This window comes from Trichoderma ghanense, assembly GCF_004382785.1.
Source record: "Trichoderma ghanense strain CCMA-1212 chromosome Unknown scaffold_0, whole genome shotgun sequence".
In the NCBI taxonomy this organism is placed as follows: Eukaryota; Fungi; Ascomycota; class Sordariomycetes; order Hypocreales; family Hypocreaceae; genus Trichoderma; species Trichoderma ghanense.
The window spans coordinates 3,493,556-3,518,935 of NW_027395663.1; the positions used below are offsets into that span (position 1 = coordinate 3,493,556).

At 55.7% G+C, this 25,380-nt stretch overlaps 12 protein-coding genes across 12 annotated transcripts; 5 read left to right on the forward strand and 7 right to left on the reverse strand.

Moving 5' to 3' along the window:
* Positions 1 to 2,282: 2,282 nt before the first annotated feature.
* On the reverse strand, positions 2,283 to 3,460 carry CCMA1212_001212 (Retinol dehydrogenase 12; the record flags this gene model as incomplete). The annotated part of the gene is made up of 4 exons (XM_073698646.1): positions 2,283 to 2,401; positions 2,458 to 2,580; positions 2,639 to 3,310; positions 3,376 to 3,460. 4 exons carry the CDS (start codon positions 3,458 to 3,460, stop codon positions 2,283 to 2,285), a joined length of 999 nt encoding a protein of 332 aa, XP_073564002.1.
* A 1,082-nt stretch (positions 3,461 to 4,542) lies between these two features.
* CCMA1212_001213 (uncharacterized protein) lies at positions 4,543 to 4,989 on the reverse strand (the record flags this gene model as incomplete). The annotated part of the gene is made up of 1 exon (XM_073698647.1): positions 4,543 to 4,989. One exon carries the CDS (start codon positions 4,987 to 4,989, stop codon positions 4,543 to 4,545), a length of 447 nt encoding a protein of 148 aa, XP_073564003.1.
* CCMA1212_001214 (uncharacterized protein) lies at positions 4,696 to 5,687 on the forward strand (the record flags this gene model as incomplete). Its single annotated transcript, XM_073698648.1, has 2 exons — positions 4,696 to 4,941; positions 5,013 to 5,687. The coding sequence occupies 2 exons, from the start codon at positions 4,696 to 4,698 to the stop codon at positions 5,685 to 5,687; spliced, it is 921 nt and encodes a 306-aa protein (XP_073564008.1).
* Positions 5,688 to 6,660: 973 nt separating this feature from the next.
* Positions 6,661 to 8,023, forward strand: CCMA1212_001215 (uncharacterized protein; the record flags this gene model as incomplete). The annotated part of the gene is made up of 2 exons (XM_073698649.1): positions 6,661 to 7,188; positions 7,247 to 8,023. 2 exons carry the CDS (start codon positions 6,661 to 6,663, stop codon positions 8,021 to 8,023), a joined length of 1,305 nt encoding a protein of 434 aa, XP_073562917.1.
* Positions 8,024 to 8,764: 741 nt separating this feature from the next.
* CCMA1212_001216 (uncharacterized protein) lies at positions 8,765 to 9,859 on the forward strand (the record flags this gene model as incomplete). Its single annotated transcript, XM_073698650.1, has 2 exons — positions 8,765 to 9,323; positions 9,390 to 9,859. The coding sequence occupies 2 exons, from the start codon at positions 8,765 to 8,767 to the stop codon at positions 9,857 to 9,859; spliced, it is 1,029 nt and encodes a 342-aa protein (XP_073564006.1).
* A 116-nt stretch (positions 9,860 to 9,975) lies between these two features.
* Positions 9,976 to 10,865, reverse strand: CCMA1212_001217 (uncharacterized protein; the record flags this gene model as incomplete). Its single annotated transcript, XM_073698651.1, has 3 exons — positions 9,976 to 10,676; positions 10,709 to 10,743; positions 10,861 to 10,865. The coding sequence occupies 3 exons, from the start codon at positions 10,863 to 10,865 to the stop codon at positions 9,976 to 9,978; spliced, it is 741 nt and encodes a 246-aa protein (XP_073564007.1).
* A 321-nt stretch (positions 10,866 to 11,186) lies between these two features.
* Positions 11,187 to 11,760, reverse strand: CCMA1212_001218 (uncharacterized protein; the record flags this gene model as incomplete). The annotated part of the gene is made up of 2 exons (XM_073698652.1): positions 11,187 to 11,597; positions 11,677 to 11,760. 2 exons carry the CDS (start codon positions 11,758 to 11,760, stop codon positions 11,187 to 11,189), a joined length of 495 nt encoding a protein of 164 aa, XP_073562939.1.
* Positions 11,761 to 12,280: 520 nt separating this feature from the next.
* On the reverse strand, positions 12,281 to 13,121 carry CCMA1212_001219 (uncharacterized protein; the record flags this gene model as incomplete). Its single annotated transcript, XM_073698653.1, has 2 exons — positions 12,281 to 12,839; positions 12,925 to 13,121. The coding sequence occupies 2 exons, from the start codon at positions 13,119 to 13,121 to the stop codon at positions 12,281 to 12,283; spliced, it is 756 nt and encodes a 251-aa protein (XP_073562940.1).
* A 409-nt stretch (positions 13,122 to 13,530) lies between these two features.
* Positions 13,531 to 15,834, reverse strand: CCMA1212_001220 (putative dihydrofolate synthetase; the record flags this gene model as incomplete). The annotated part of the gene is made up of 1 exon (XM_073698654.1): positions 13,531 to 15,834. The coding sequence occupies one exon, from the start codon at positions 15,832 to 15,834 to the stop codon at positions 13,531 to 13,533; it is 2,304 nt and encodes a 767-aa protein (XP_073563508.1).
* A 563-nt stretch (positions 15,835 to 16,397) lies between these two features.
* CCMA1212_001221 (uncharacterized protein) lies at positions 16,398 to 18,187 on the forward strand (the record flags this gene model as incomplete). Its single annotated transcript, XM_073698655.1, has 3 exons — positions 16,398 to 16,408; positions 16,753 to 17,209; positions 17,291 to 18,187. The coding sequence occupies 3 exons, from the start codon at positions 16,398 to 16,400 to the stop codon at positions 18,185 to 18,187; spliced, it is 1,365 nt and encodes a 454-aa protein (XP_073563507.1).
* Positions 18,188 to 19,098: 911 nt separating this feature from the next.
* On the reverse strand, positions 19,099 to 19,683 carry CCMA1212_001222 (uncharacterized protein; the record flags this gene model as incomplete). The annotated part of the gene is made up of 1 exon (XM_073698656.1): positions 19,099 to 19,683. One exon carries the CDS (start codon positions 19,681 to 19,683, stop codon positions 19,099 to 19,101), a length of 585 nt encoding a protein of 194 aa, XP_073563506.1.
* Positions 19,684 to 20,060: 377 nt separating this feature from the next.
* Positions 20,061 to 25,116, forward strand: CCMA1212_001223 (Cytokinesis protein sepH; the record flags this gene model as incomplete). Its single annotated transcript, XM_073698657.1, has 10 exons — positions 20,061 to 20,210; positions 20,363 to 20,497; positions 20,610 to 20,639; positions 20,705 to 20,769; positions 20,834 to 21,275; positions 21,357 to 21,690; positions 21,747 to 22,282; positions 22,350 to 22,847; positions 22,918 to 23,061; positions 23,125 to 25,116. 10 exons carry the CDS (start codon positions 20,061 to 20,063, stop codon positions 25,114 to 25,116), a joined length of 4,326 nt encoding a protein of 1,441 aa, XP_073563505.1.
* Between the last annotated feature and the right edge of the window lie 264 nt (positions 25,117 to 25,380).

Below are 25,380 nucleotides of genomic sequence, written 5' to 3' on the forward strand. Positions count from 1 at the left end.
ATCCTTCACCCGAGGTCCCTGAGCGGCGGAAAAGAGCCACCAAGATCTGTGTACCTTGTCGCTCAGACCACAATTGAGCAATTGACCGCGCAACCAGCGGCTGGCGCTCTTCTAGCCCTTGTCCGGAGCGCATCTTCTTGTCCGTGAAGAGAAATGATGAGAGCCTCGAAGCGATCCTTCGCATCCTCGTCGTTGCAGATAGACTGCAGAAAGGGGATCAAGTGCAGCAACACGCAATCGCTGCTGTGCATCGCGCAATTCTGCAGGGCCTGGGGTCTTGATGGAAGCCTAAGGCAGGCCAGCTCGAAGAAATTGGTGCAGCGATTTTAAGCTTATTTCAGGGCCACCTCACCGTTTGCACGTGCCTGCGCTCAACGTCTATAACGTTCGTAACGGTGACCAGCCGAATATCGACTTCCTGTCAAGACGCAGCGATTTCGCATCCTTCCGCGCAAGAACACCAATTTTGCTTATTTTTGCCAGATTGAGGAATCATCTCCAATGCATCCTGCAATTTTTTTATGATGCAAAAAGGGTGGAGGAGCGAGGCAAAAGAGGCAAAAAAGTATGCGCCAGAGATTCGCAGTGCGCTGACTCTACGAACTACGTCACACGTTTGGCGTCCAAATGCAAGCTTTGGCTCTACGCGCTCAACACCAAAAAGTTCCTCACCGTTGATATCGCGAACTGCAGCACGGCACGCCATTCTCCTGCGCCCGCTTCTCAACGCCGTAGATGCAGCAGCTGCATTCCTTCTCGCACATACTCAGAGAATCAGATTCGTCGAGAAATCAATCCCTCGTCGCGAAACAAGAGAACAGCAGAGGAAAGCATCTGCACACACTGGCAAAAAGAAACAGTATGCGCAGATGGCAAAAGAGTTCGGTGCTGGTTGCCGTTAAACCAACACCTACATCTCTGTCGAATCGCTAACTTCGGTTTCCCACGGTCTAAGGAAGCAGTTTGACCCGACCGTTTACCCACGGCGCCCCTGCTTTACCCTTTTTCGTTTATTTGTCCTCGAGGACTCGGATTAGACTCGGATTCGAACAGCTGCTTTTCGTCGATAGTTGCCGGAGGATTAGGGGGTAGCTTAACCGTTGCGCCACTTTGCAGCTGCGCTCCGGGGCCGCTACCCCCGACAGCAAGTGACAATAACCGCGCCTATATAGCATTGAGCGCTCCTGCGCTGCCAGTCGCCAGCTGCCCATCCTCCCGGGGGAGAAGGGGAGCTTTGGCGATGCATTCGAGCCATTCAACATGTATATTGAACGCCGTGAAGCCTCCGCAGAGTCTGCATCCGCATATGCAGTCCTTTGGATCGATCGCGGAACAGTATCGTGCTGGCAGTTCCACCAGTGACGCTGCACACGTCCTGCCATCGTGCAACGTGTCCACGATACAACCCCGCCCGCCAGATATGAGGGATATCAGGAGCAAGCGCACGCGAAGCGGCGGACAGTCCCCAATATCCATCGAGGATATAATGCGGATGAGGCTCGACCGTATGATTGCAAACGTGCTTCGACTGGAGCTTTCAGGGCAAAGGAGCCTGTCTCTGTGAAGAGTTTTGTGCCTTTGAACATCTGGCGGTCCGATCTCAGCATGGTGCGTCTGCGCCGTGGTCGGGATGTATGCATCATTTACACCCGACAGAGACAGTCATGCGAAGAGCGCATCAGCAAATGCTGCAGTATGGTCGACAGAGAGTCTAGCCATGGCCCATGCTGGCTGAAGAGCAGCAAAGCGCGTACATAGTCGCAGTTGACTTTGTTCATCTCGTTTGGCGTCGTCGGAGCATGAGACGGGACACGGCGGGGTCGAGAGGGCGCGCGGGACGCAGAGAGGCGCTGACAGCCACGGTGGACATGTTTCGAGCCTTCAAATGCGCATCAATGGCCACTTGGCAATGCATCGATGAACATTTAAAGTCGACTGATGGAAAGAAGAAAAAATATTTGCAGGAAAAGGATTGGGGTGTCGTGGAAGGAATTGGTGGAGCGGAGACGGACAAGGGATGCGCCTCTTGGGGCTTGACTATCACTAAAGCGGCAATGCCGGGTACGACCTGCCCTTTGTGGACTGGCTGCCCCGATAGTTGCATCTACGCGCCGTCTCTTTGTTAAAATGTTGGATCTCAGGTCTTCAAGCTGTTGGTTACCTAACTTTCCCATGCTAGAGATGTCACTGTAATGTTGCTCAATCCTGACCGCAAAGCTACCTTACAGACCAGGTGTAAGTCGAATGACTATCGACTTGTAACCCTCCTCTACTCCTTCCCATTACGCCGCCTCCATCCAGGACTGAGCCATTGACCACAGCTTACGAGCAGCCGCATCATCACGAGCATGCTGAGGCGTCTGCTTGATTTGACAATCATCAATGTAGGCTCCGGGATGGTCTGAAACCATCGTTAGCTTACACACTGTCTTGAACCCTGGGCGTCGTGACTCATACCTTCGAGACTCGGGTCCAAGGCAGCAACGAGAAAGCTCGCGGCTCCCTGGCTGGCAGTCTTGTACACCATCTTCGGATTTCTAAACTCACTCGGGAGATGTCTTTGGAGCTCCGTCAGGACGACTAGTCAGGGTCAGCAGCAGCATTCTCACTCTACGATACTGTACGCAGGCATTCTTACCTCCTGGTGCAGCACTAAAAGCCCTAATCCTATCTCCAGAGAAGCCCTCGTTTAGGCCCTGGGTGTGTAGCATCAATGCCGTGCTCGTTTGTGAATATGCTAGGAATGGAACGTATCCGGTGCCGGCGTCCTTGACCCAGTCCATGCCGAATTTCTCCGCCATTTCGAGATCAACCCGTTCGTCCTCTGGGAGCTCCTTTCCGCCGTCAAAGTTGTAATCACTGAAGCGGAAGGGCTGGACGTAGAACCCGCCACTGACAATGTTGACGACTCGCGCCTTGGGTCCAGCGGCTTTGAGCTGAGCAAGGAGAAGTGTCGTGAGGATGAAATGGCCGAGGAAATTCGTGGCTAGATGAGCCTCCAGCCCGTATTGAGTCATCTCTCTCTTTGGAAGGGCCATTACTGCCGCGTTGTTGATCATGATGTCGATATGCGGCGTTAACTCTTGGACGCTGGCGGCGGCCTGGCGAATGCTCTCCATGTCTGACAGATCGATGTTGACGATGTGAATCTGCGTCTTTAGATTTGGATATTCGGCTCGGATGGAGTCGGCTACGGCAGAGGCCTTGGAGATTGCTCGAGCCGTGAAGATGAGATTTGCCGGGTCGTATTCGGCGAGAGCGTGAGCAGTGGCAGCACCGAGACCATTGGGGCTGATTCCGGTGATGAGGACTAGATGCATCAAGGGTCAGACATTGTTTGATCATTGAGGATTGACCATGGGACCGTCAGCTCACTCGTCTTTCCAACAATTTGGTCACGAAATGCCGATGCCACCTCTTCAGCAGTTGTCTCTGCTCCAAACTTCTTATCCGAGGACATTGTATATCCGAGTGGAAATGATTGCTATACCAATCTGCTTGATCTACAGAATGCACAACCCTTTTTATACCTACTCCTATGTCATATATCGCCGCAACGACTGCTGCTTCTCCGACGCAGATCAGATCGGCCTCCTGGATTTTGCAAGTCATCTCCATTGTCAAAGCCAATCTTGCATGACCTGTTTGGGGAAAGCCAGATCGAAACGGTGGCTCGCGGGCTGCGGAGTTAATGCACGATCGGTTCAAGGATGTTTCTTGCACTCACCCGTCCCCACAATGGCTGTTGTAAGCTTAGGGGGGGGGGGGGGGGGGGGCATCACAGCATCAGCCTTACGTTTAACAAGAGTGCTTGCTAAATAGGGCTTGTGCTGCCACTGCTGTTCTTGTTGGATTTGTTTAGAGCTTGAATGACACCCAGCTGATCTTATCCTAGGCATGAGAGAATAAGATCAGAACGAAATCTTCTTATACGAGCATGAAGTAACAAGTTTGCCCTGTACCCTGTTGACGAACTCCCGTCTCATAACCAATGAGTCCACTGTTAAATAGGTGATTCTTTAGATATTGCATCACGATTGAACCTTCATTTCTTCGCAAGCCGCATCTGTGAGATTCACTTACACCTGAGGCAATTTTCAAACCAATCAAGGAGCGATTGACCCTCGGTACGAAGCCTCGACGAATGCCAGCGGCAGCAAGAGGCGAGCGGACGATGCTGAATGTCGCTTATATGAGTCTCGGAAGGGGAACGGCTTCGGATAACTTGGCCTATCAAGATCTGTCATGGAGACACAAACTGCCGCCATTTGCTGCGGCAGAAGCCTGTCGGCACTTAGGCCGCAGCCGTTATTCTGTAAGCAATCTGTGGCCTTTGATGGCCTCTTGTACAAACTGATGCAATGTGAAACAGGGCGGTTGATATTTTGCATTGAGTCTCTGGAATGACTCTTAAAGGATACGTCGTTGACTTCAGCCAGGGCGACTCGGCCTCATCCAGACTCAGCGTTGTCACAGTTCAGTTTGATTGCCCACTGTCGCTTATACTTAGAGGTTTGTTTGTAAAATTGTTTTTGAAGAGACTCAGGGGCGAGTGACGGCAACTGACGCGCAACACCACTGCAGAAACGGCGGCAGCGAAATCGCAAAGCGCAGCGTCTCTTCCAACTCAGGCGTCAAGCTGCCCATGAAAACTATGAAAAGAAGCTGGTGCACATGGAGAGAGCGGTAGAACAGATGGCGGCGACGTTCCTCGACTTTACCAGCGGCATCCTGCATTCGCCGCTGATCACGCACGATCTGGGCCTCATCTTGAAGCTCAGGACGGCAACCAACAGCATTCTGCTTCTGTGTCAGGGGAGCAGCAATGAGTCGGGGGATAGTCTCGACAACGGCAAGGACAACAACACAGAGACTGCCGCTCCCGACCGTGATGACGCTGGCTACCAGTATGGGTTCCACGGAGACGGAGGGCACTCTCAAGTGCCGGCCCTGGACGATACACTCCTCGGCTTTGATGCCTCGAAGCATCCTCTATCGCAACCCGCTTCTAGCAGCAACGGCGCGACCGCCCGGCCCAACCTGGTCGCGTTACAGCGCCGCAGATTAAGAACATCTTCGGCAACGGCTTCATGAGCCTGCCGCCCATCGACTTTGGCGATTGTGTCAACACCACGACCAGGTTGAAGGTGTCTCCAGCCGACGATTCGCTCAGCATCGTTGTGACCAGGGCTACGATACAGAACGCCTACGACGTCATCCTCAATGATGTGGAGGCCAGCTCCCCAATGGTCGACAGGATATTTGGGTTCCCGCTAAGATTCCGCACGCGGGAAGAGATCCTCATGGTGTTGCGGTGGTACCTGCGGCCTCAGACCCCAGAGCTCGTTCGACTAGCCAGGGCCGAGTTCGACGATTACCTGGTGGCTCAGTACTATCACGGCGTCATAATGTCGCAGTATCGAGCGGTGGAGGGTGTGTTTCGCGGAGACAAGCGGAAGCCTTTGGACAGAGGCTCCCTTCCGCCGGTCCAGAGCCGGATTCTGAACGCCTATCAGATTGAGCAGTGGCTATTAGCTTGCGGAATGAAGTACATTAATGTCGACACGATTGAACTCACAGACCTCAAACCGACGGGACTGCTGCTCAATACGATATGGTGTTCCCTTGTGCTATTAAAGGCTGCACTTAACAAGACAGTGCCTGGACTGTTGGTATTGTTGGGGTAACCAAGGCCCCAGTAAGTGGACCGCATAAACAGATCGTCACGCCTTATCAGACGGCCCCAAATCTAATAATATCTCTGAATCGTCGATGCAAACGCGCATCTTGCTTCACCCAAGTTTTCCCAGTTCGCCGTGGCCTGTGGCTGGTGTTGTGCAGCTGAAGACGCGCCACAGTCGTCATCCAGGCAGTTGATCCCAAGCACAGGGGCATGTGACGTGACCTACGGCAAGCAGCTCTGCGCTGTCTGTCCGGTGCATGCACTTCGTTTCCCTCTTCTCACCTCTTCTGCCGTCTCCTCCAGCACCCTCAGTATAGCACAGATGCACCTGTCATTACACCATTTTCTTTTTTTACAGTGATACCCTCTGCTGAATATTAATCTCGCCGTCTTGACTCTCGTCTGTGGCTGCACCGTCGCTCACGTGCAGATAAGCAGCTGAGGTCGTCCTGCGCCGATAAGCAAGACCGCCCGCCGTGCTCCAGAGTGGACACTTTGCACGGCGCATTTTTGGCGCGGGTTTGTCATACGAGCTAACAATCACAAATAATAATCGGGGTTGTGGGAAAGGGACCGGAAACGCCTCGACGGAGCTGCCGCGGCTTGCCTTTTGCAGGACGAACAAGACGAGACTGATCCGGGGAGAAGACGCTGAAGACGCAACAGGATACGGATACGGCAGGGAGGGACGTTTGTGTCGCGCCCTCTTTCTCTCCCCTCTCTTTGCGCACCGATCTCGGGCCCTGACGAACAGACGGCGAGTCAACGGCCGAACCAGTGCAGAACACCGAGACAATCAGATGAGTAGCCGCTGGTGAGGGAGCGATTCTGGGCGACTGCATCTCGGGGAGCTGGGCGTCTTTGCCGCCGCTGCCCCTTGGACTTTGAATCTCTCGAAGCCGGCGAAACACAAACAACCAACACCGACGACAGCAGCAACGGCATATACGCCTTGCCGCTCCCCCCCCGCCGCACTCATGTGGTGGCCATTCAGCATCTTTTTCAGCAGCGTCTTCCTCTTCGCCATCGTCCTGTCCATCCCTGTCGCCTTCGATGTAGGCGGGCGCGACAGCGGGCTGGCCTACAGCCTGGGCCTGTCCATCTTCTACATCTTCTACTCGGCCATCCGCCTGGCCACGCCCGAGACGTCGCGCATCCGCTGGACCATTGTGTCGCTGCTGAGGCTGGCCCAGTGGTTCGTCATCCCCTCGCTGCTCATCTGGGCGCTGGGCAAGTTCGCCGTCGACGCCGACGCCGGCAACTCGAGCTGGGTCGAGCGCACCATCGGCGGCGTCTTCCACTCGAAGAACACCAGCTGGACCGAGTGGATGTTTGGCAAGGACGGCTTCCTCGAGACCATCATGCTGGGCTCGTGGGACAATGTGCTGCGCTACTCGGGGCCCGTCTTCCAGCTGCTCGAGGGCTTTTGCACGCTGCTCGTCATCCAGGCGGCGGGGCAGATTACTCGATGGCTGGTGAACAGAGGGCGAAGCGACACCTGGGTGGTGAGTACCATCATGCCCGTGGATTGCATCGGCAGCTAACCGTTTCCTTTTTTTGTAGATTGTCTTGCTTGCCTTCTCCGGCTCCATCATCGCCAGCGCCGTCTACTTCCTGTGGCGAGTGGCCCAGTTCCCCCAGATCAGCAACATCGACGCCACGCTCATCGGCGCCACCATGACCACGGCCGTGTTTCTGTGCGCGTACGGCATCGGCAGCGGCCGCGGCAGCCCTGTCGAGTCGTCGCTCCTCTTTGCCTACGTCGTGCTCTGCGTCTATCAGATCTTCACCGACTACCTCCCGTCCGACGGCACCTATTCTACCGAGGACCAAGCATCGTCTCAGCCCGAAATCCCCCCGCTCCCGCCCATCATCATGGCCTCATACTCGACCCTGCTGCACATACTCAGCACCCTCCCCGGCGCCCTGCATTCTTCGCTCGCCCTGCTGTACGCGGCTTTTCAGACCATCACGCCGTCCGTCATCATCTCTCTCGCATACCGTCTCTTCGTCTTCTACTGCGCCACCCGCATCATCCCGTCGGTGCGGGACCTGGGTGCCCGCGCCATGCTGCATGAGCCTGACTGGGACGAGTCGGAGGCGGCATCCATGTTCCTCAGCCTGCTCAGCTACTTTTCTCCCACCATCCTCATCTCCGTCTACACCAGCCTGCTGCTGCAGCACTTTTCGACGAGCGAGGGGCCGGACGGGTGGACGCTCAGGGGCGGAGACGTGGGCGGCAGCACTTGGCGATGGATCAACGTGGGGTTGACGATGGTGCTGTACGGGGTTGAGCTCATGCTCAGCACAGAAGACCAGGATCACTGGAAGGTGGATTGAAGATGATCAAGGATAGACCGGGAAATCAACAGACAGGAGGAGGACGGCGGCTTTGAAAACTAGATCGGCCATTTACAAGGGAAACACGGGACTGCAACCAATCGCCACGAGAGGCGGTTATACCAACACAGAGCGAACGAAAGGCGGACTGTTGCATGTACAGGAGTGAAAGCATGCCAGATGTCTGCTCAATGATGAAGGATCCAAGTGTCGCGCCTTGGGGGTCTACAGGTAGTCGGCCAAGGTACTGCCTTGTTTGCATGAGGTAGCATATACAGAAGCGAGCCAATCCTTTTCGACCCTCTTGTTAGACAGCAGTATATGAACACCTTGTCTGAAGCTGCTGCTTAACAGAAGCACCATGATTTACGAAGAATGGGTTATTACTACATTGCTGTTGCTGGCTGGCGTCAAATAAGCACGTCGAGCTTCAGAGCTGTCGACATATTAATCAACGATCTTTATAAGTGATGTGCAGATCCGATTGCCGAGTTTGGGAGCGGCTATTTCGTGATTGAAGCCGAATGACTAATCCGGAAATAGATTAGAGGCATTTAACGAACTTCAGACTACGGCATTGATACTTTACAGTAGAGCTTGTCTGTAAGATCCGAGGTCATCGTTATACACCGTTCTCCACGTCAGCTCATCTCTCATCTCACATCCTCACATCCGTCTCCGCTCCCACTCTATCCTCCTCCTCCTCCTTCAGCATCACAAACGATATCCAGCTCCATCAAAATGGCCAAAGACAACGGATACACCACAAAAGGCCTCCCCCCTCCCCCCGCCGTCTCCCTCACAACAAAGCCCATGTCCGGCCTCCTCGTCGACATCTACGGCCTCGAGGAACTCCCCCCCTCCCCCGCGCCAGTATCATGCCTATGGCTCCTCCACCCCCGAACCCGCGCAAGAGGCATCATGCACGACATTGCGCGACGCACCATCCACGCATGGAACCAGCACCAGAGGCAGCAGAGTCAGGATCAGGCGAGGGGCCTCGTGGCGCTGGTCTTTGACATGCCGAACCACGGCTCCCGGACGGTGAGCGAGCTTGCGAATCGGGCGTGGGACGAAGGAAACGAGCAGCACGCCATGGACATGCTGGGCTTTGTGAGGGCGGGAGCGGCGGACGTGAGCCTGTTGATGGACCAGGTGGGCGGGTATCTCGGGAGGGAGGCGGTGGATGGGCATGTTTGTCTGGGGTGGAGCCTGGGAGGGCATGCGGCGTGGGAGAGCTGGTTTGCGGAGGAGAGGGTCGATGCGGCGGTTGTGGTTGTTGGATGTCCGGATCTTGCGGGTGAGTTTTGATGAGGCTTTGAAGATGTGAGATGAGATGAGATGACTGAACTGGGATGTGATGTAGGTTTGTTGAGCAGTCGTGCTGCGGCATCGAAGCTGGATTGCGGCGAGACGGGCTTCTTGGGCAGCAAGTATTTCCCGGCTGATACCATTGCCGCCATCAAGAAGAGCGATCCCAAGGGCATCCTCTTCGGGACGAATCCCGTCCCTTCACTGCCCCTTTCTCAATCTGAGCAGGACCGGCTGCGTAAGATCTTTGACGGCCGCATCAGGGGCAAGAAGCTGCTCTGTTGCTCGGGGGCCGCCGACGAGCTGGTTCCGTATAGGCACGCGCAACCGCTGATTGGCGTGCTGAAGGATGCCGCCGAGGGGTGGTACAAGGATGGCGGGCTGGAGGTGGACGATCGTGTGTACGAGGGCGTGGGACACAGGTTTTCGGCGGAGATGGTGGGTGATGCGGTGGACTTTTTAGTGAGGGTCGTTGGGGAGGGGAGACGTGGGAGGGAGGGCGGTGAGGCGAGAGCGAAGATGTGATTCATGGCCATATACCGACTATATAAATAGAAGAGCTGGGTGCTGAATCGAATCGAAGCCAATCGCATCCCAGAAAAACTGACAGTATAGAGATATACACAGAGCTATACAGCCTCTCAAGCTGATGGACCCCCGTTGGCGGAAGATGCAGCATCCCATTTCGCCATGAAGCGCGCCATTTCGTCCATCCTCTCCTCCAAGGCACCGATTCTTTCGTCCAAATCCGCCAATCTCTTGAATGTGCCCGACCTCGCCTCGCATATGGCCGACTCCAAGTGTGTCTGAGTGTTGCCAAAGTACGTCCCTAGACGCCTCTCTAATTGCTTGAAAGAAGCGGCATGACCCGCAGATGGGCGAGCCCAAAGTCCGTCGTCACTTATTCCGAAGGCTTCGGATGCTGGCCTTTTCCTGCCGACCTTGGTCTGTTCCATCACTTCTGCCATTGAGTGACCGAGTCCTTGGACGAGCTGCAGTTGTTTTTCCATGTTTTTCATCATGCCGTCCAGCCGCTTGTCGACTTTCTCGTGGCCTTCTTTTAATTGCCGAGAGAGAGCTTTGTTGTCTCGCTTTTGAGATTTCTTGTCCGCGTGAAGATCATCTTCCATGTCCCAGAGATGAGTCTGAAGCTCCCTCAAGGCGTCGTCGACGTGTTTCTTGATACGTTTCTCCATGCCGTCCGGATATTCGACGAGAGGCTCTGGGAGGAGGATGGGACTCTGTGGTGTACCGAAGACGGTTTGAAAGCGCTTGCCAAGTGCTTGTGTTGAGCCTTGGAGGCGGTGATTAGTAGTTTGTTGGACGTGGATGTAGGGGGACTCTTTGGGAGGGGGTTCGGTTTGTGCATCTCACCTGGATTTGGCTGGACGGTTTTCTTTTTGGCGACTCTGGTCATGATGGCTGATTGATGGTAGCAGAAACGACAGAGGTTTGTTGGTGGGAGAAGCAAGAGGGCGCCTTCGCTTTGTAGAGCGTGAGGAGGTTGAGCTTTGACACATACCTACCTCATTCGCTGTTGGGAGGGACAGCTCGTGCTGGCAAGGCAACGAAGGCATAAATAACATCGAGGATGGGTACTATACTTGTTAACTCAGGCAAGGTCCTATACGTAACTTGGCTTCCACAGGGGCATGGACTGGACTGACTTGGAGACCAGTAGAAAGAGCTTGTGCAGCTTTGAACCTCCTAGAATGGTCTTGAACGATACTACCTCCCGTTTTCCTAAAGAGCGCGCCAGTTGATCCAACTTTCTTCTTGACAGCACTGATCCCTCGTCTGAAACTCCCAGTCTCTTAGATCTGCCTGGCTTTATTTTGTAGAGGGCGAACTTCTAGGTGCGCTTAGACTTTGCTGAGCTGCGTCCTGAGGCGTTTATCGGATCGCTGGCTGGAAGGGTCATCAGATTTACCTTGTGCTCAATAGCACCGATTCTCTCATCCAGATTTGCCAATCTCCTAAATGTGCCCGACTTCATCTCGCCAATGGCCGACTCCAGATGCGTCTGGACGTTGTTGAGCTCTAAATGGAAGCCTTTATCAAATAGCTTGACGGAAGAGTCATGACTTGAAGACTGCTGCTGCTGCTGCAGATCAACAAGCGTCATTTCGTCCTCAATCACCTCAAAGGCTTCAGCGGCTGAACGCTTCTTGCCCCCTTTGGTCTTTGAAGAGTCGAGTCTCAGGATGAGTCCGAGTTGCCTCTCAAGGCCTAGACTTATCGCGTCCAGTCGCTTGCAGACTTTCTTCCGCCTTCATCAAGTCCTTTCCGAGACGCTCCAAGTTTTCATCATCGCTCGTGTCTTCGCAATCTGTGTTGCTCACATTGACCGAGTCCTGGAGTTCCGTGATCTGGTTCTCCAAGCCTTCGATGGCCTCGTCAATGTGTTCCTTGAGACGCCTCTCCATGTCGTTGGCAAATCTTTCTGTGGGAAGACGCTTTTGAGCTTTGGGTGATGGAAGCGTGAGCGGTAAACGGAGGGTGATTTAAGAGGTGCCCGTATGTCTTGCCGAGATTCGCTTGAGCTTTGAGACTAGGAGGTGATAATCAGTAGTGGTTCTCACGTGGTTATATAGCCACTTCTGGTTCTGTGTGCGTCTTACCTAGAGATGAGTGGGCGAGTCGTTGCTTGATTGCCCCCTGGGCCGAGCCTCGTCGTTGGTGGCAGAGGAGGAGCCGTGCGATGAGTGCATGAGGAGGGAGTGTCTTATCTTTCGTACGTAAAATGGGGCATGTCGAGGTCTCTCTCGAGTGTGTACACGCTTGAATGCGCCATAAAATGTGACAACTCAGTGACCCAGCGTGCAGTTTTGCAACTATCACGGCTGCACATGTAGGCTTCCCACTCACTCTATGCAAGCGAGTACTCGCTATCCATGATCAACGTAACAAACTCCTCACACCTCCAATAGCTCTCCAGGAAATAATTCACTCCCATGGCCTCGGCGCACCATCCACCAACGCCTCCCCCTCCCCTTCACCCTCCGTCACCAGCCCCCCTTTATCAACAACCTTGTCCTCGAAAACTCCCTGCCACACTCCCCACGGATTCCTCCTCCTCCTCTTACCCGCCAACACTTCCCCCCTCCCATGCGGATCCCTAGTCCAATCATCAACAGCCCGTCCAACGCCCTTCATCCCATCGACATTCTCCCCGCTCGCCATCCCAGGCGGATCAATTCCCACAAACCTTGTCCTCTCCAAGGGAAACCCAATAGCCGTGCAGTGGCCATCGACAAGACGCGGCTTTTTGAAAGCGTGCGACACAATCGTCAAGTACGTAGGCCAGGTGCGAAAGCGGGTGTAGAAAAGGGTCAGGCTGAAGAGGACGTTGTGGTAAGAATCCAGCGCGCGATCTTCAATCAGGAATTTACTCGAGGGATTGTTGTTCTTCGTGGAGGGCATGATGTTGAAGAAGGCGTTGGAGGAGGCAATGTTTGCGTAGCTTTGGGCTTCACTTAAGTCTGTCTCCCTGCGAGTCGGGCCGCTACATTCAATAAATTCAATCAGCAGCTTACTTGGACGTCACTCGCTTTCTTCAGTCTAACAGGTGGAAGAGAGGCTTTTCTTACCCAGAAAACGCCAGCACGGCATTGTCGCAGTCCTCAGCAAGGCACCGAAGCCCGGCTTTAATGTGCTCGACAAACGTGGCCGTTTCGCCGCGCTGGAAATCGGCAATGAGCCATTCGTCCTCGTTGGAGCCGTTGGAGGGGCCGCCGGTCCAGATGCCGTGGCAGCAGACGATGATTAAGTGGTTTGGGCAAGACATTGCTGGCGGTGTTTTTCTTTGCTGGGTTGAGGTTGTGTGTAGATGGTTGTGAGAAGGTGTAAGAAGTGGGTGCTGGAGATGCGTTGGTTCAGGGTTAGTGTTGATAACTTGGATAGCAAATGAGAGTACCTAGTGATGGTGGCCCTTGATATGACACTCGACTATCGTCTGTTGCATCGGTTAAGTTCTAACGACAATTTTCATGAGTCCATGCATTAACAACGCAAGGGTACATGGAAAGCCAGATGTGTTGAAGCCAAAAATACAAACAAGACCAAACACCGCTCTATATAAATTGCCAGCAGTGCCTTTTGGAGCTGACTGAGTCGTCATCTTCTATCTACAAATACCGCCCATCCCATTCACACATGATGTCCTTCGTATAATACACTCAAAACACTCTTGATCATCAGGGCTTGCTCGACTCGGCCTCGGAGACAACACGCCCCCTCGTCAACTTCTCAACGAGATCGCGCGCCTCCGCCGCAGTCGCCTCCTTGCTGGCTTCACCCCGGCGACCGGCCCTTTTCCCAAATCGCGACTTCTGTGACTCTGCCCTGTTCTCTTCTCCAGGGGCAGCCTGACCAGACTGAGAAGCGATGCCGGCATCCCTGGAAACGGGGACATCTTCATCTGCTGCTGTCGGGGCCGTACCGTCATCCTCGGGAAAGGGAAACTTGGGCACCTTGGGCTTCGGCGGCCGTCCAAACACCTGCTCGTAGCTCATAAACTTCTTCTCGGGCAGGGGGACATGCCCCCGGAGCTTGAACATGGCGCTGTTGTACGCGCGGAGATGGTCCTCGCGGTGCCGCTTGAGCGTTTCCATGCTGGCTTGCAAGTCGGACGAGTCGGTGGCAGCGGCCGCATCGGCTGGTCCAGCCGCGAGGTCCTTCTCCATGCTCTCTATGGCGCTACGGTAACCGTCTGCTTGCCTTCTGTGGAACTCGGCCTGTCGCTGCAAGGCACGGATCCGCTCGGGAACGCGGGCAGACCTGGGTTGGCCGCCGTACTTCAATGCTCTGAAGGTAGAGTTTCGCGCGGGCGACAGATACCAGTGTCTCCGCGCTCGCTTAAACTCCCTGACCTCTTCAGGAGTCAACGTTCGCTGCTGCGATTGCTGTATGTACCACCACAGCTGCGCGGCACCCGGTCTCCTGGTTTTGGTCTTCCTCTTTGGCTCAACGCCGTCCAGTTTGTAAAAGTTCCTGATTAAATAGAGGCTGCCCGTCAGAATGACTGGCCCGTCTCCGGCCTTTTCGCAAGCCCACTGCACGCCAGCGCCGACCCGAGGATCCCCGTTGTACAGCTGGGATTCGTGGCGAACAATGGACCTTGCAATCTCACGGCCGAGCTCAGCAGGCGCAGGGGGTGGTTCGTTGGGAGCGGGAGCATATTCGACAAAGGCAAAGTTGTCTTGGGGCTGCAGCAGCGTAGAGATGACCTTTGCAAACGGCTTGGACTTGCTATCCGACAGTCCCATGACCCACGAGACCGGCTCGTCTCCCTGGCGGACCTGGTGCTGCACATACGAAGCCAGCGCTTCGGCCCCAAGCAGGTTGTGAGCGCCATCTACGAGGATCGGCTTTTGACGGGCGCCACCGGTGAGACCAAGCACCTTGACTTGCTCTTTTCGCCCAGACGGGAAAGGCTCCATTGCCAACAGCTTGTTGACGTCAATCTCGAGGTCAGGGAACAGGTGTCGGAAGGCGAGTGTCGCACATAGAAGGTTTTGTCTCTCATAGTCCTCCAGCTTGAACCGCTCAGTATCAAGACCGGCCAGCAGAGACTCTCCCTTCCACGACGGGCTGATCTGGGTGCCGATGTTGTTGGCATGCCGCCGGAGGACCTTGAGGACTGAGCTAGAGTTGGAGTGGTCGACAATACAAGGCACGCCAGGCCGCATGATGCCGGCCTTGACCTTTGCAATCTCCTCAACGGTGTTGCCGAGGTACTCCTGGTGGTCGAGATCGATCTTGGTGATGACGGTGACGGACTTTTGCCTCATGATGTTGGTCGCGTCGGTGGCGCCGCCCATGCCGACCTCGACAATGCCGTAGTTGACATGCATCTTCTCAAAGATGCGGAAGGCGGCCGCCGTCTCGAGCTCAAACGGCGTGAGGCTGCCCGGGTCCTCGCCGGCGGCGAACCGAAAGCCAGACGCAACCCGGTTGAACTTGTCCTCAATGTGCTTGACCTCCATCTCGTACATGCGCTTGTTGACGTACAGGCCGTTGATGGTCACCCCGTTGTGCCTCTCGGGCATGGCCGGCGACGTGTACATGCCATGGCTGATGCCCGACAGCCTGAAGAGCCCCGAGAGCAGGTTGCAGACGGATCCCTTGCCGTTGGTGCCGCCAACATGGACGCCCAGCCAGCTCTGCTGCTGCGGCACGACGTGGCCGATGCGCTCCAGGCCCAGGCGGATGTTGCGGCTTGCTGATGCCACCTTTTTCTCGGCCGGCATGACGGCTCTGATGCGGGCCAGAGCCCGGTTGACCTCTTTGGCCGACGGCATGGGAGCAGGTGGCAGGTCCACGGGAGCGGCTGAAGCGGGAGATTTCAGGCGGAGGGAGCCATAGAGGAGGGAGCTGAGCCTCTCAGAGGAGACGGTAGAGGTTGGTAGTCTGATTGATACAGAAAGAGGTGTGCGTCTGCTTCTACTGTCCTCACGGCGATGTCGTCGTCGGTTGATGAAGCCGAGTCGATTTCTCATGATACCTGATAAGCTGGCTTAGTCATGCCGCAATCTCACCATCCGATCTTAGTGCAGTTGAACACGCGCACCAGCCACTTGTTACGTCCAGCTGCCTGTGGCTTGAGAAGCACTTTGTTGCACGAACAAGCTCTTGAAGCATCAGAATTTGCCGCACCGCCACAGATGCTGGCTGGGACACTCCCCGTCCTTCTCGCGTGCAACTCGATCCGCGCCACAAACAGATGCAAAGCATCTTCCTCTTCAGCCGCCTCGCCATTTTACCCTCTGCCGCCTCTCCTCCATCATCACCGCCGCCATTCGCTCGTTTTCCCTCCCCCAATTCCATCTCGCTGAGCCGCCGAAAGCCGACCGGCTTCCTCTCCCTCATCAGGGCATCCCACGTACAACCTCCCGCAGTCCTCTGCCGCGATAAAGGTACTGCCGTCATCGCCAGAGATCGCCCGCCAGGCGCTGCCAGCAGCATCGCGCCCTCTATCCGAATCCCATCGCGGCGCTTCCTCATCATCCGTCGCTCGAGTGTCGCTCCTTTGCAAATAATCTGCTCATCAACCACATGCGCCATGGGTCGCCCGTGAGTCTCATCTTCCCCTTGGCTTCTTTCGTTCAACCCGCTGCTTGGACCATTGGCGACCCCCTGCCCTGGTTTCCTCCGCTTCTGCATCCGCCTTTGTTGGATTCTCTGCAACAGCCGTTGTTTTCTCGCGCGCGTAATGCGCACTGTCACTCACTATGGAGGCGCACCTATTTGCTCTCTTGGCGTCTGACTGATCGTCGCGACGGCGTCACGGCACTTGGCGTTGCCCATGTCTCGTCTTCCTCTTTTGCTTTCCACCTCAACGCCTCTCGCCTTGTCGTCTTTTTCGTCTTCTGCTGCTGCGTCGCACGACATCCTCACTAACAGTCCACCCCCGGCAGACTCTTCGTTGCCCCTGTCGAAACCGATCTCCCTCACAAAGAGGCGACCAAGCGTGACGTCCTCTCCCCTGGTCGCTCAGCCATCAGGCGCTCAGCCCAGGCAGGCTTCCGCGATAGGCGGAACGCCATCAGACGCGCTGCCGTCCGCATCGTCGACATTCCACCACCCTCTGACCCGCAGCCCTCCCAGCGGAGGGTCGGATCTACCAGCTGGGAGACCGAGTTGGGTCTTGCCGATGAGCCGGAGCCGTCTTCTGGCCATGCGCGCGAGGCATTGAGAGATGTCACCACCAGATCGGAGCGACGGAGAGATCGCTATCTGGAACATCAGATAAGCTCCATCTTTGGTGGCACTTGGCATAGCTTTAGTCCCCCCTCTCCTCAGCGGGATGATGAAGCTCGAGCAGAAAGAGACTTTTGGTGGAATGCCGAACCTCGACCACGGCGCGCGCGCGTTGTAAGTTTGCCCCCCATCCCCCCCTCCCTCGGCGGCAGCACTTGACTGCTTGACAGGTAGCTCACACATTTCCTTCTCAAGGTCGCGCCAGACGAACTCAGACGCAATCGCAACCCCCACGAGCACCGTTCTCATCAATCGGGCACACCACCGCTTCGCCCGACGCGGGACGGGCTGGAGAGGTCGCGCACCGAATCCCCGTCAAACGACGACGTGTCTCAGCCGAACGCCTTTCAGGTCTACAGGCGTTGGCGCCGCAACCAAGCACAAGCACGGGAGTTCCGAGCTCTCATGCGGCACTCCTACGCCAACACCCGTCCCGATTCCAATTCGTATGATGGCCTAGGAGACCGTGACAGAAGCCTGAGCCCAGAGGGTTGGGACACCTTACTCTCGACGCTCACGCCTGATCCTCAACCACCGAGCGCAACGTCTTCGTTTGCGTCTGCAGCCGCGTCCCAGAACCCAGGCCCTTCCAATGCCCCTCCGGCGGCCCCAGGCGTGCCCGACGAAGCTGCTGACGGTGCCTGTGAATCAGGACATGAAATGTCTGACGACGACGACGACAACAACAACAATAATTACGCCAACTGGGAGTCTCGGGCTGCTTCACTCACTAGAGACGTGGGGGTTGTGCGCCTCTACAGCCTCAACGGCGTCCCAGCACCTGGCGTACCACTTCCTCGGCCCGAATCACTGAGACGTGTTCGAAGCCTCGCGCCCCGGGACCACCCGCTGTCGCTAGCACGCGGTCGAACCTCAGGCTCAGGCTCAGAGGACGAGAGCCGACCCGGCCGCCTGCAGCCGAACCGGGAAGGATCAGCCGGTAGCGGACGTGGTGCTCATATGGGGGACGAAGAGTGGTCGGGCATGCAGCGAATCGTGCGCAGTCTTGCAGCCCGAGAAGATATCCCGGACGAATGGTGGGCTGAGGCTGGCCTCAATCGAACACTTCCCCAAGACGGATCTCAATGGTGAGGGGTTCTTGGAGATGGCTGAGAGCGTCAGCTTGTACAGAAAAGCAGTTCTGTTTCCTGGAAAGTGGAGATGGTCGCTGCTGGGCATATTGGCATGTTTTGTTTCTTGCTGGTTGATTGACTTGAAAGGAATATATCTGTTTGGGTTTTGCGCCCTCTCTGGCGGGAAAGGGATGCTGACTACCTACTAGTACACCAGATTGGATGTCGATGACGAGAAAACGGGCATGTACTATAATTATGTGATGATGGGCAATTGTTTTTTGGAACTGCGGATAATGGCATCGCGCATGCATGGCTTGAGCCAGCAATATTATACTTGATTCGGTACCTTTGTTGAAGGGAAGAATACCCCATGATCTGTTATTCTCTGTAACATAGTTTCTTGGGCAACGGAATTCGATTGCAAATCATGAATGTCAAGGATTATTAGTCTTGTGATGCTGTGCTCAACGGTCAGTCTGCAATGCTAGATAGGCTGAGCCTAGCATGCTCGGCTATCGATTTTTCCTTCTGCGCACTGACGATCCCTTGAAGGTTTGATACAAGACGGGACAGGGGATGCCTCGACAGGTTGTCACCGTGAGCACAATGCTGAACGGATGTATACATTAGGTGGCGAGGCCGTAATATATCAGAATATCACGTTTCTCACAGCCACCAAGGAGGGCCATAGCCGGTCTCTTAAGTGCAAACTCTATGTGTGCTGGATGCTCAAACGGGGATGGAGGTGTTGGCTGAAGCTTTTCCGCTGGCAGGGGTCAAAAGGCGATGGGTGGGGGCTTTTGAGGCCATGGCATCTGGGATCCGGGTTTCTTTCTACATCCATAGTTATTCGGGGGTTTCTGGTAATACAGCGAATGGATGGCTTCCAGCAGGCGTCATCGCTAATACCGATGGGGAGCACGAGGGTCAGGCAAGGTTTGCGGCGATGAGAAAGCTTGCATGGATGTGAGGAGACGGCTGAGCGGTGCAAGTATGGATAACAGTTGTAGTAGGCAGAGGTAAATAGTGCAGTGCTGCTCCCTGACGCCCTGTCCTCCCTGGCTTCGCTCTGCTCTGCTCTGCTCTGCTCTGCTCTGCTCGGCTTCTGCTCTCCCTTTGGGCGGCATCTTCAGAAGCTCTCGTCCGTGAGTCGTGGGTACCCAACCTGGAACCAGCCAACCTGCAACGACTCTGGAACTCCACAGCCGGCTTCCAGCTCAATTCAACCGCAGCACCGGAATTGAGAGCTGCACCACTAACTGCAGTAGCTTGACAATATTCCAACACACGCGCCGAAACCTGGAGTCCAATCCACCATTGCCAGCTCTGGACTTTCCCTTCTTCCTTTCTTCTCATCTCTTGTCTTTTTTCTTCTTCTTCTTCTTCTTCTTCTTCTTCCTCATTCTTCGTCTCTTTCTCCTTCATCATCATCCTCTTCTTCTTCTCACTCTCTGTCGACCTCCATGCGTGACCCTCCCGCCTGCTGCAGCGATCCTCCCCCGCCGCCGCCATTTCGATGAACGCTGCTCGCCGTTGAAACCAGCGGGCGAATGCGAGCGGCACACGAAGCCACAGACCCATCAGCGGGCATGCCATCGACTCCTCCTCCTCCTCCTCGTCGACGAACCATCGCCCTTCCGCCTCGCCAGTCGCCGCTGTCTTGCCCGCCGTCGAGGTAGACGCATAGACGAGAGAAGAGTCCAGCTTCCCTACCGGGGAGCTGCGCAGACCAAACAGAGGGAGGGGCCAAACGAACACACGCACACACACCCAACCTGCAAACGTCGCCAGATAGGAGAAGAGAGAGAGAGAGAGAGGAGAGAGAGAGAGAGAGAGAGAGAGAGAGAGAGGCGGACGGGAACGACAGACAAGCCAATCGACACGCAGAGATGCCGGCCGAGAACATTTATCCCGCTAGCAATGGGCGATTCGCCGCAGGCACTCCGCGCGAGAGACCGCCTGCCGGCCAGGCCACGCCGTCTCGCAAGGAGCGCCAAAGGGAGAGTGCGGCCATGCAAGACCCGGGGCTCAAGGACTACGTACGTGTTTTGACACCCCTTTTTGATCCACGGGGGAAGAGGGAAGGGAGTGCAATTCGATCCGGAGCGGCAATGGGCTGCTAGAGGGGGGAAACGATGAGAATGGTGCTCTTGTTGCGAGATGTAGAACGGTTGCGCTGATTGGATGATAGCGATTGGGCGAATGCCTCGGCAAGGGAGCCTTTGGATCGGTGTACAAGGCCTTCAACTGGGGCACCGGAGAGGCTGTCGCCATCAAGCAGATTAAGCTGACGGATCTGCCCAAGAGCGAGCTGCGCATGATTGAGGTGAGTTTGGGACAGCCATCACACGGCATTTCCATCCCATTGTGCCCTAAGCCCTTGGTTCTGAGCAGGATTGGATGAATACTGACCTAGGTCGATTACTATGTGACCACAGAGCGAGATTGACCTCCTCAAGAATCTTTTTGTGAGTACAAACCACCGGATGGGTTGATTGGACTTGGACATGACAGCATGGCTAACTGTGAGCAGCATGACAACATTGTCAAGTATATCGGCGCCGTCAAGACAACAGAATGTCTCAACATCATCTTGGAGTAGGCGCTTTGATCCAGTCTGTAGTCCAGTATCAGTTCGCGAAAGCTAACCAGGCGTCATCAGATACTGCGAAAACGGCTCTCTTCATTCGATATGCAGAGAATATGGCAAGTTCCCTGAAAACCTGGTCGGCGTCTACATGACCCAAGTCCTTCAGGGCCTCCAGTACCTCCACGACCAGGGTGTCATCCACCGCGACATCAAGGGCGCCAACATCCTCACCACCAAGGACGGCACTGTCAAGCTTGCCGACTTTGGCGTCTCGACCAGCACGCTCGCCGGTGGCCAGGACAAGGAGGCGCAAGTCGTCGGCACTCCATACTGGATGGCCCCCGAGATCATCCAGCTGTCCGGCGCCAGCTCCGCCTCGGATATCTGGAGCGTGGGGTGCACTGTCATCGAGCTTCTCCAGGGTCGGCCGCCATATCACAACCTCGCTGCCATGCCGGCCTTGTTCGCCATTGTCAATGACGACCACCCTCCATTGCCCGAGGGCATCTCCGCCGTGCGTTTCTCTCCTTCCACCCTCGTGACCCCTGAAGCGAAGGACCAAATAAAGGGGTTGTGAACTAACATGCAAGCATAGGCTGCCCGAGATTTCTTGATGCAGTGCTTCCAGAAGGACCCCAATCTCAGAGTCTCGGCTCGCAAACTCCTCAGGCATGCCTGGATTGTGGGATGTCGCCGTACAGATGCCCCAGTCTCAAGGCCACCGGCCAACTTCAATGAAGCCGTCGAAGAGGTCAAGCAATGGAACAAGGCCCTCAACTCCTCCGGGACTTCTCTTCGCACATCAATCGGCGCTGAAGGCATCTCTCGATACCCTACCGGTACACCCTCCAAGAGCAGATTAAGCCTCGCGAAACCAAGACTCAGCGCTGGTGCGCCGGGAGTGGGAGCCTTCAAGCTGGCCGAGTTAGGTATGCAACCATTGTTAACCTGATTGACTCTTCATGAAAACTAAGCCTTGTTCCAGATGATGATAACTGGGACGACGATTTCGCCACGGCAATTTCGCCCAGTGCTTTGCAGCTGCCGCATCTGAGGCCGCAAGACAACTTCGGAGGGCTTCTCTCTGCTGACAAGCTCAAGGCTTTTGCGTCGGTGAATGATCTCAGAGCCGACGTGAACAATTACGATGGGGATTTCGAAGGGGATATGATGACCGTCAAGGGACCAAACCAACAAGATCAACAAAACCATCAGCTCTACCAGGAATCACAAGAACAGACGATACGGCCCGTGTCGAGGAGGACGACGGCTTCGAAGCCTGCTTCATCTTCACCACCAAAAGTACTGCACCAAGCGTCCAGGTCGGCGCCTGAAGCGGCAGTTACCTCGCCCAACCTGTCTCGAGCGAAATCGCCCCCAAAATCTCACTTTGGCAACAAGTTTGAGCTGCCCCCTCGCCCTGGCGCTATTTACCGAGAACAAAGCTCTGAAGACTACTCTGACCTCTTCTCCGATGACGATAGTGTGTTTGACCAGAAGGTCTATCAAGCTGTCCGAAAGGTAAGTTCCTGCACCTCCGTGCCCTTCTCGTGTGAAGGTGACCGGCTGGGCTAACAGGGAGTTACAGGGCGGCCTGCGTCAACCTGAAGCACCACAGCTCTTCCATCCGTCTGACCTTACAAGCTTGCCTCGCTCGATGCAGGCGCCAGATGGCAGCGTCGTAAGAAAGAAGCCCCTCTCGAGGCCCTCCGTCCTCCCCGACCGTCCCATGAGACGCACTCGCTCCTCTATCGAGATCCAGAAGTTCGCCGAAGATGATGACGAGGACTTTTCCGACGTGTTCGGGCCCGAAGAATCCATAGCGGAAAAGGAAGAAAGCGAGCGAGGCTCCGAAGATGCCGGTCTCATGCTCATGTCCCGCATGTCAGGTAACTCTTGGCTGGGCGATGATGATGACGAAGACGACCCGTTTGCGTCCATGGATCCGGGGTGGGACGAGATGGACATGGACGCAAAGATTGCGCGAGACAGGCATGCGCGTCTTGCCGAGAAGGTGGAGGAGCTGGTAGGCTCTTTGAAGATGACGGAAGGTGATGATAGCTTGGCTGAGCTGTCTGAAGACTTGGTGAGTGTGTGTGCCCGACAAGACGTCAGACCGCCCATGCGCGTTTTCATGCTAAACTTGCCATCATTAGCTTGTGTTGCTCTGGGAAAATCCAGAAGCGAAAAACTTGATCATCAGTGCTCACGGATTGCTACCCCTATTGGAGATTCTGGAGCCCTGTACGGTGAAGAGCAGGCACCATATGATCTTACAGCTGCTTAAAGTTGTCAATGCGGTCAGTGCTTCCAAGCTTCATACGAGCCGACATATTTGGACATCTATCTGACTGGCCATACAGATCATTCTCGATGACGTTGAGATTCAGGAGAACCTGTGTTTTGTCGGAGGCATTCCCATCATTACCAAGTTTGCCGCCCGCCAATATCCCAACGAGATTCGCCTCGAAGCGGCCGCGTTCGTTCGCCAAATGTACCAGACGTCGACTTTGACGTTGCAGATGTTTGTTTCAGCGGGTGGTCTAAACGTGCTGGTCGAGTTCCTGGACGAAGACTATGACAGCTCCCGAGACCTGGTGCTGATCGGTGTCAACGGCATATGGAACGTCTTTGAACTGCAGGGCCCGACGCCCAAGAACGACTTTTGCAGAATTTTCTCGCGGAGTAAGATCCTCTATCCACTCGCTCTCGTTCTACATCGAGTGCTCGATGAGGAGGGCGAGGACGAGCTGAGTGAACTTATCGAGGGACGCATCGTCAACATCTTCTACCTCTTCAGTCAAGCAGAAAACTACGTCAAAGAAGTGGTGGCGGATCGCCAGGTGCTAAAGAGCGTCCTCAAGGATCTCCGGCGGATGACGCCGGTGCATCAAATCACCATGCTGAGGTTCATCAAGAACCTGTCCATGCTCTCGACAACCATCGAGTCACTGCACTCGGCCGACGCCATCGATTTCCTCATCGACCTGCTCAGCTACAGCATGAAGAAGAACCACAAACACCTTCGGGAGATCTCTAATCAGGTTCTCAACACGATGTTCAACCTCTGCCGGCTCAGCAAGGAAAGGCAGGAAGATGCTGCCGTTGGGGGCATCATCCCGCTGCTGCTACGGATCATGAAGACGGACCGGCCGCCGAAGGAATTCGCCTTACCCATTCTCTGCGACATGGCCCATTCCGGTTCCAAGGGGCGGAGATACCTCTGGCAGAACAAGGGCCTCGACTTCTACGTGTCCCTGCTGTCGGATCAGTACTGGCAAGTCACTGCGCTGGACGCCATCCTGGTCTGGCTCCAGGAGGAAACGGCCAACGTGGAGAATCACCTCATGGACAACGGCTTCTCGCGCGCCATTGTCTCGTGCTTTGGCACAAACAGGCTCAACGCGTTTGACTTCAACCTCTTGGAGCCCCTGCTCAAGCTTCTTCGGTTGAGCCCAGGCTTGACAGTGTCGCTCGCGAAGCCCGAGATGTTTGCCGGCATCACCCAGCGGCTGGGGCACAAGAAGGCGGTCGTACGGCTCAACCTGCTCAGGCTTGTGCGTGCCATCATGGACGTCTGCGAGCCGGGCGTCCTCGGGGGCGGCGACGGTGCTCGGACGCTCAACAGCTCCCAGATGCGCTCGCTCATGGACTCGATCCAGCTCCTCGCGGAGAAGGATTCCGCCGTGCTTGTTCGCAATCTTGCGTCGGAGCTGATCAAGGCTCACACGTCGCATCCAGCGTCGCCGGTCATGATGAGGCACGAAGGCATGATATCGTCCACCCAGGTCAATCTCACCTCCTCGTCCAGGCGTGGGTCGCGGCACAACACAAACTACACGCCGCAGGGCCTGGGGTCCCCCTTGTCCATGCCACAAACCCCGACGCACCGGAGCAGAGGCAGCATGGCTGGCAGCGCCTACATCGAGGTCGCCGCCAGTCCGCGCCGCTCGGGCGCCCTGGACCGCGACAACGTCATGTACCGCCCCCAGAGCCGGGACGGGTCCACGAGCATCCCGCGGCGCATCAGCAACGACTTCAACCCGATGCCCAGCAGCGGCTCCTCGGGATCCGGAGGCATCAAGGCCCGGCTGCCGCGCACGCCCATGACGGCCGGCATCCAGAACCGCAGCAGCGCGGGGATGCTCCGGTCGGAGTTTGTCGCGCCAATGGTCGTCCGCAGCGAGAGCAATCTGGGCATCGGCGGCGGCGGCGGTAGGGAGAACGGGTCCTCGCGGCCGAGCAGCAGCAATAGCGCGGGGATGGCGGGCGTGGGCGTCGGCGTGAGCACGCCCAAGGCGAGGCACAAGACGTCTTCGTCGTCGATTGATGTTATGAGGCAGTCGAGTCGGTGACGTTGCTGCTTTATGACGCGATATCTACATATATATAACGCTAACCCCCCCCCCCTTCTCTCCCTCACATCTCACTCATACCCCCCTCCTTACACCTACCCATCAAATTTCACGCGCGAGATCAAAGAAGAACGAAGAAGAAGTAGGCGATGAGCGATGATGATGAACCTGATGACGAAAAAAAAGACATGCCGTCAAATAAAACAAATGCAACTACCAACCCTAAATCCCGTCTCTTGCCTCTCTCTCTATATATATATAGAA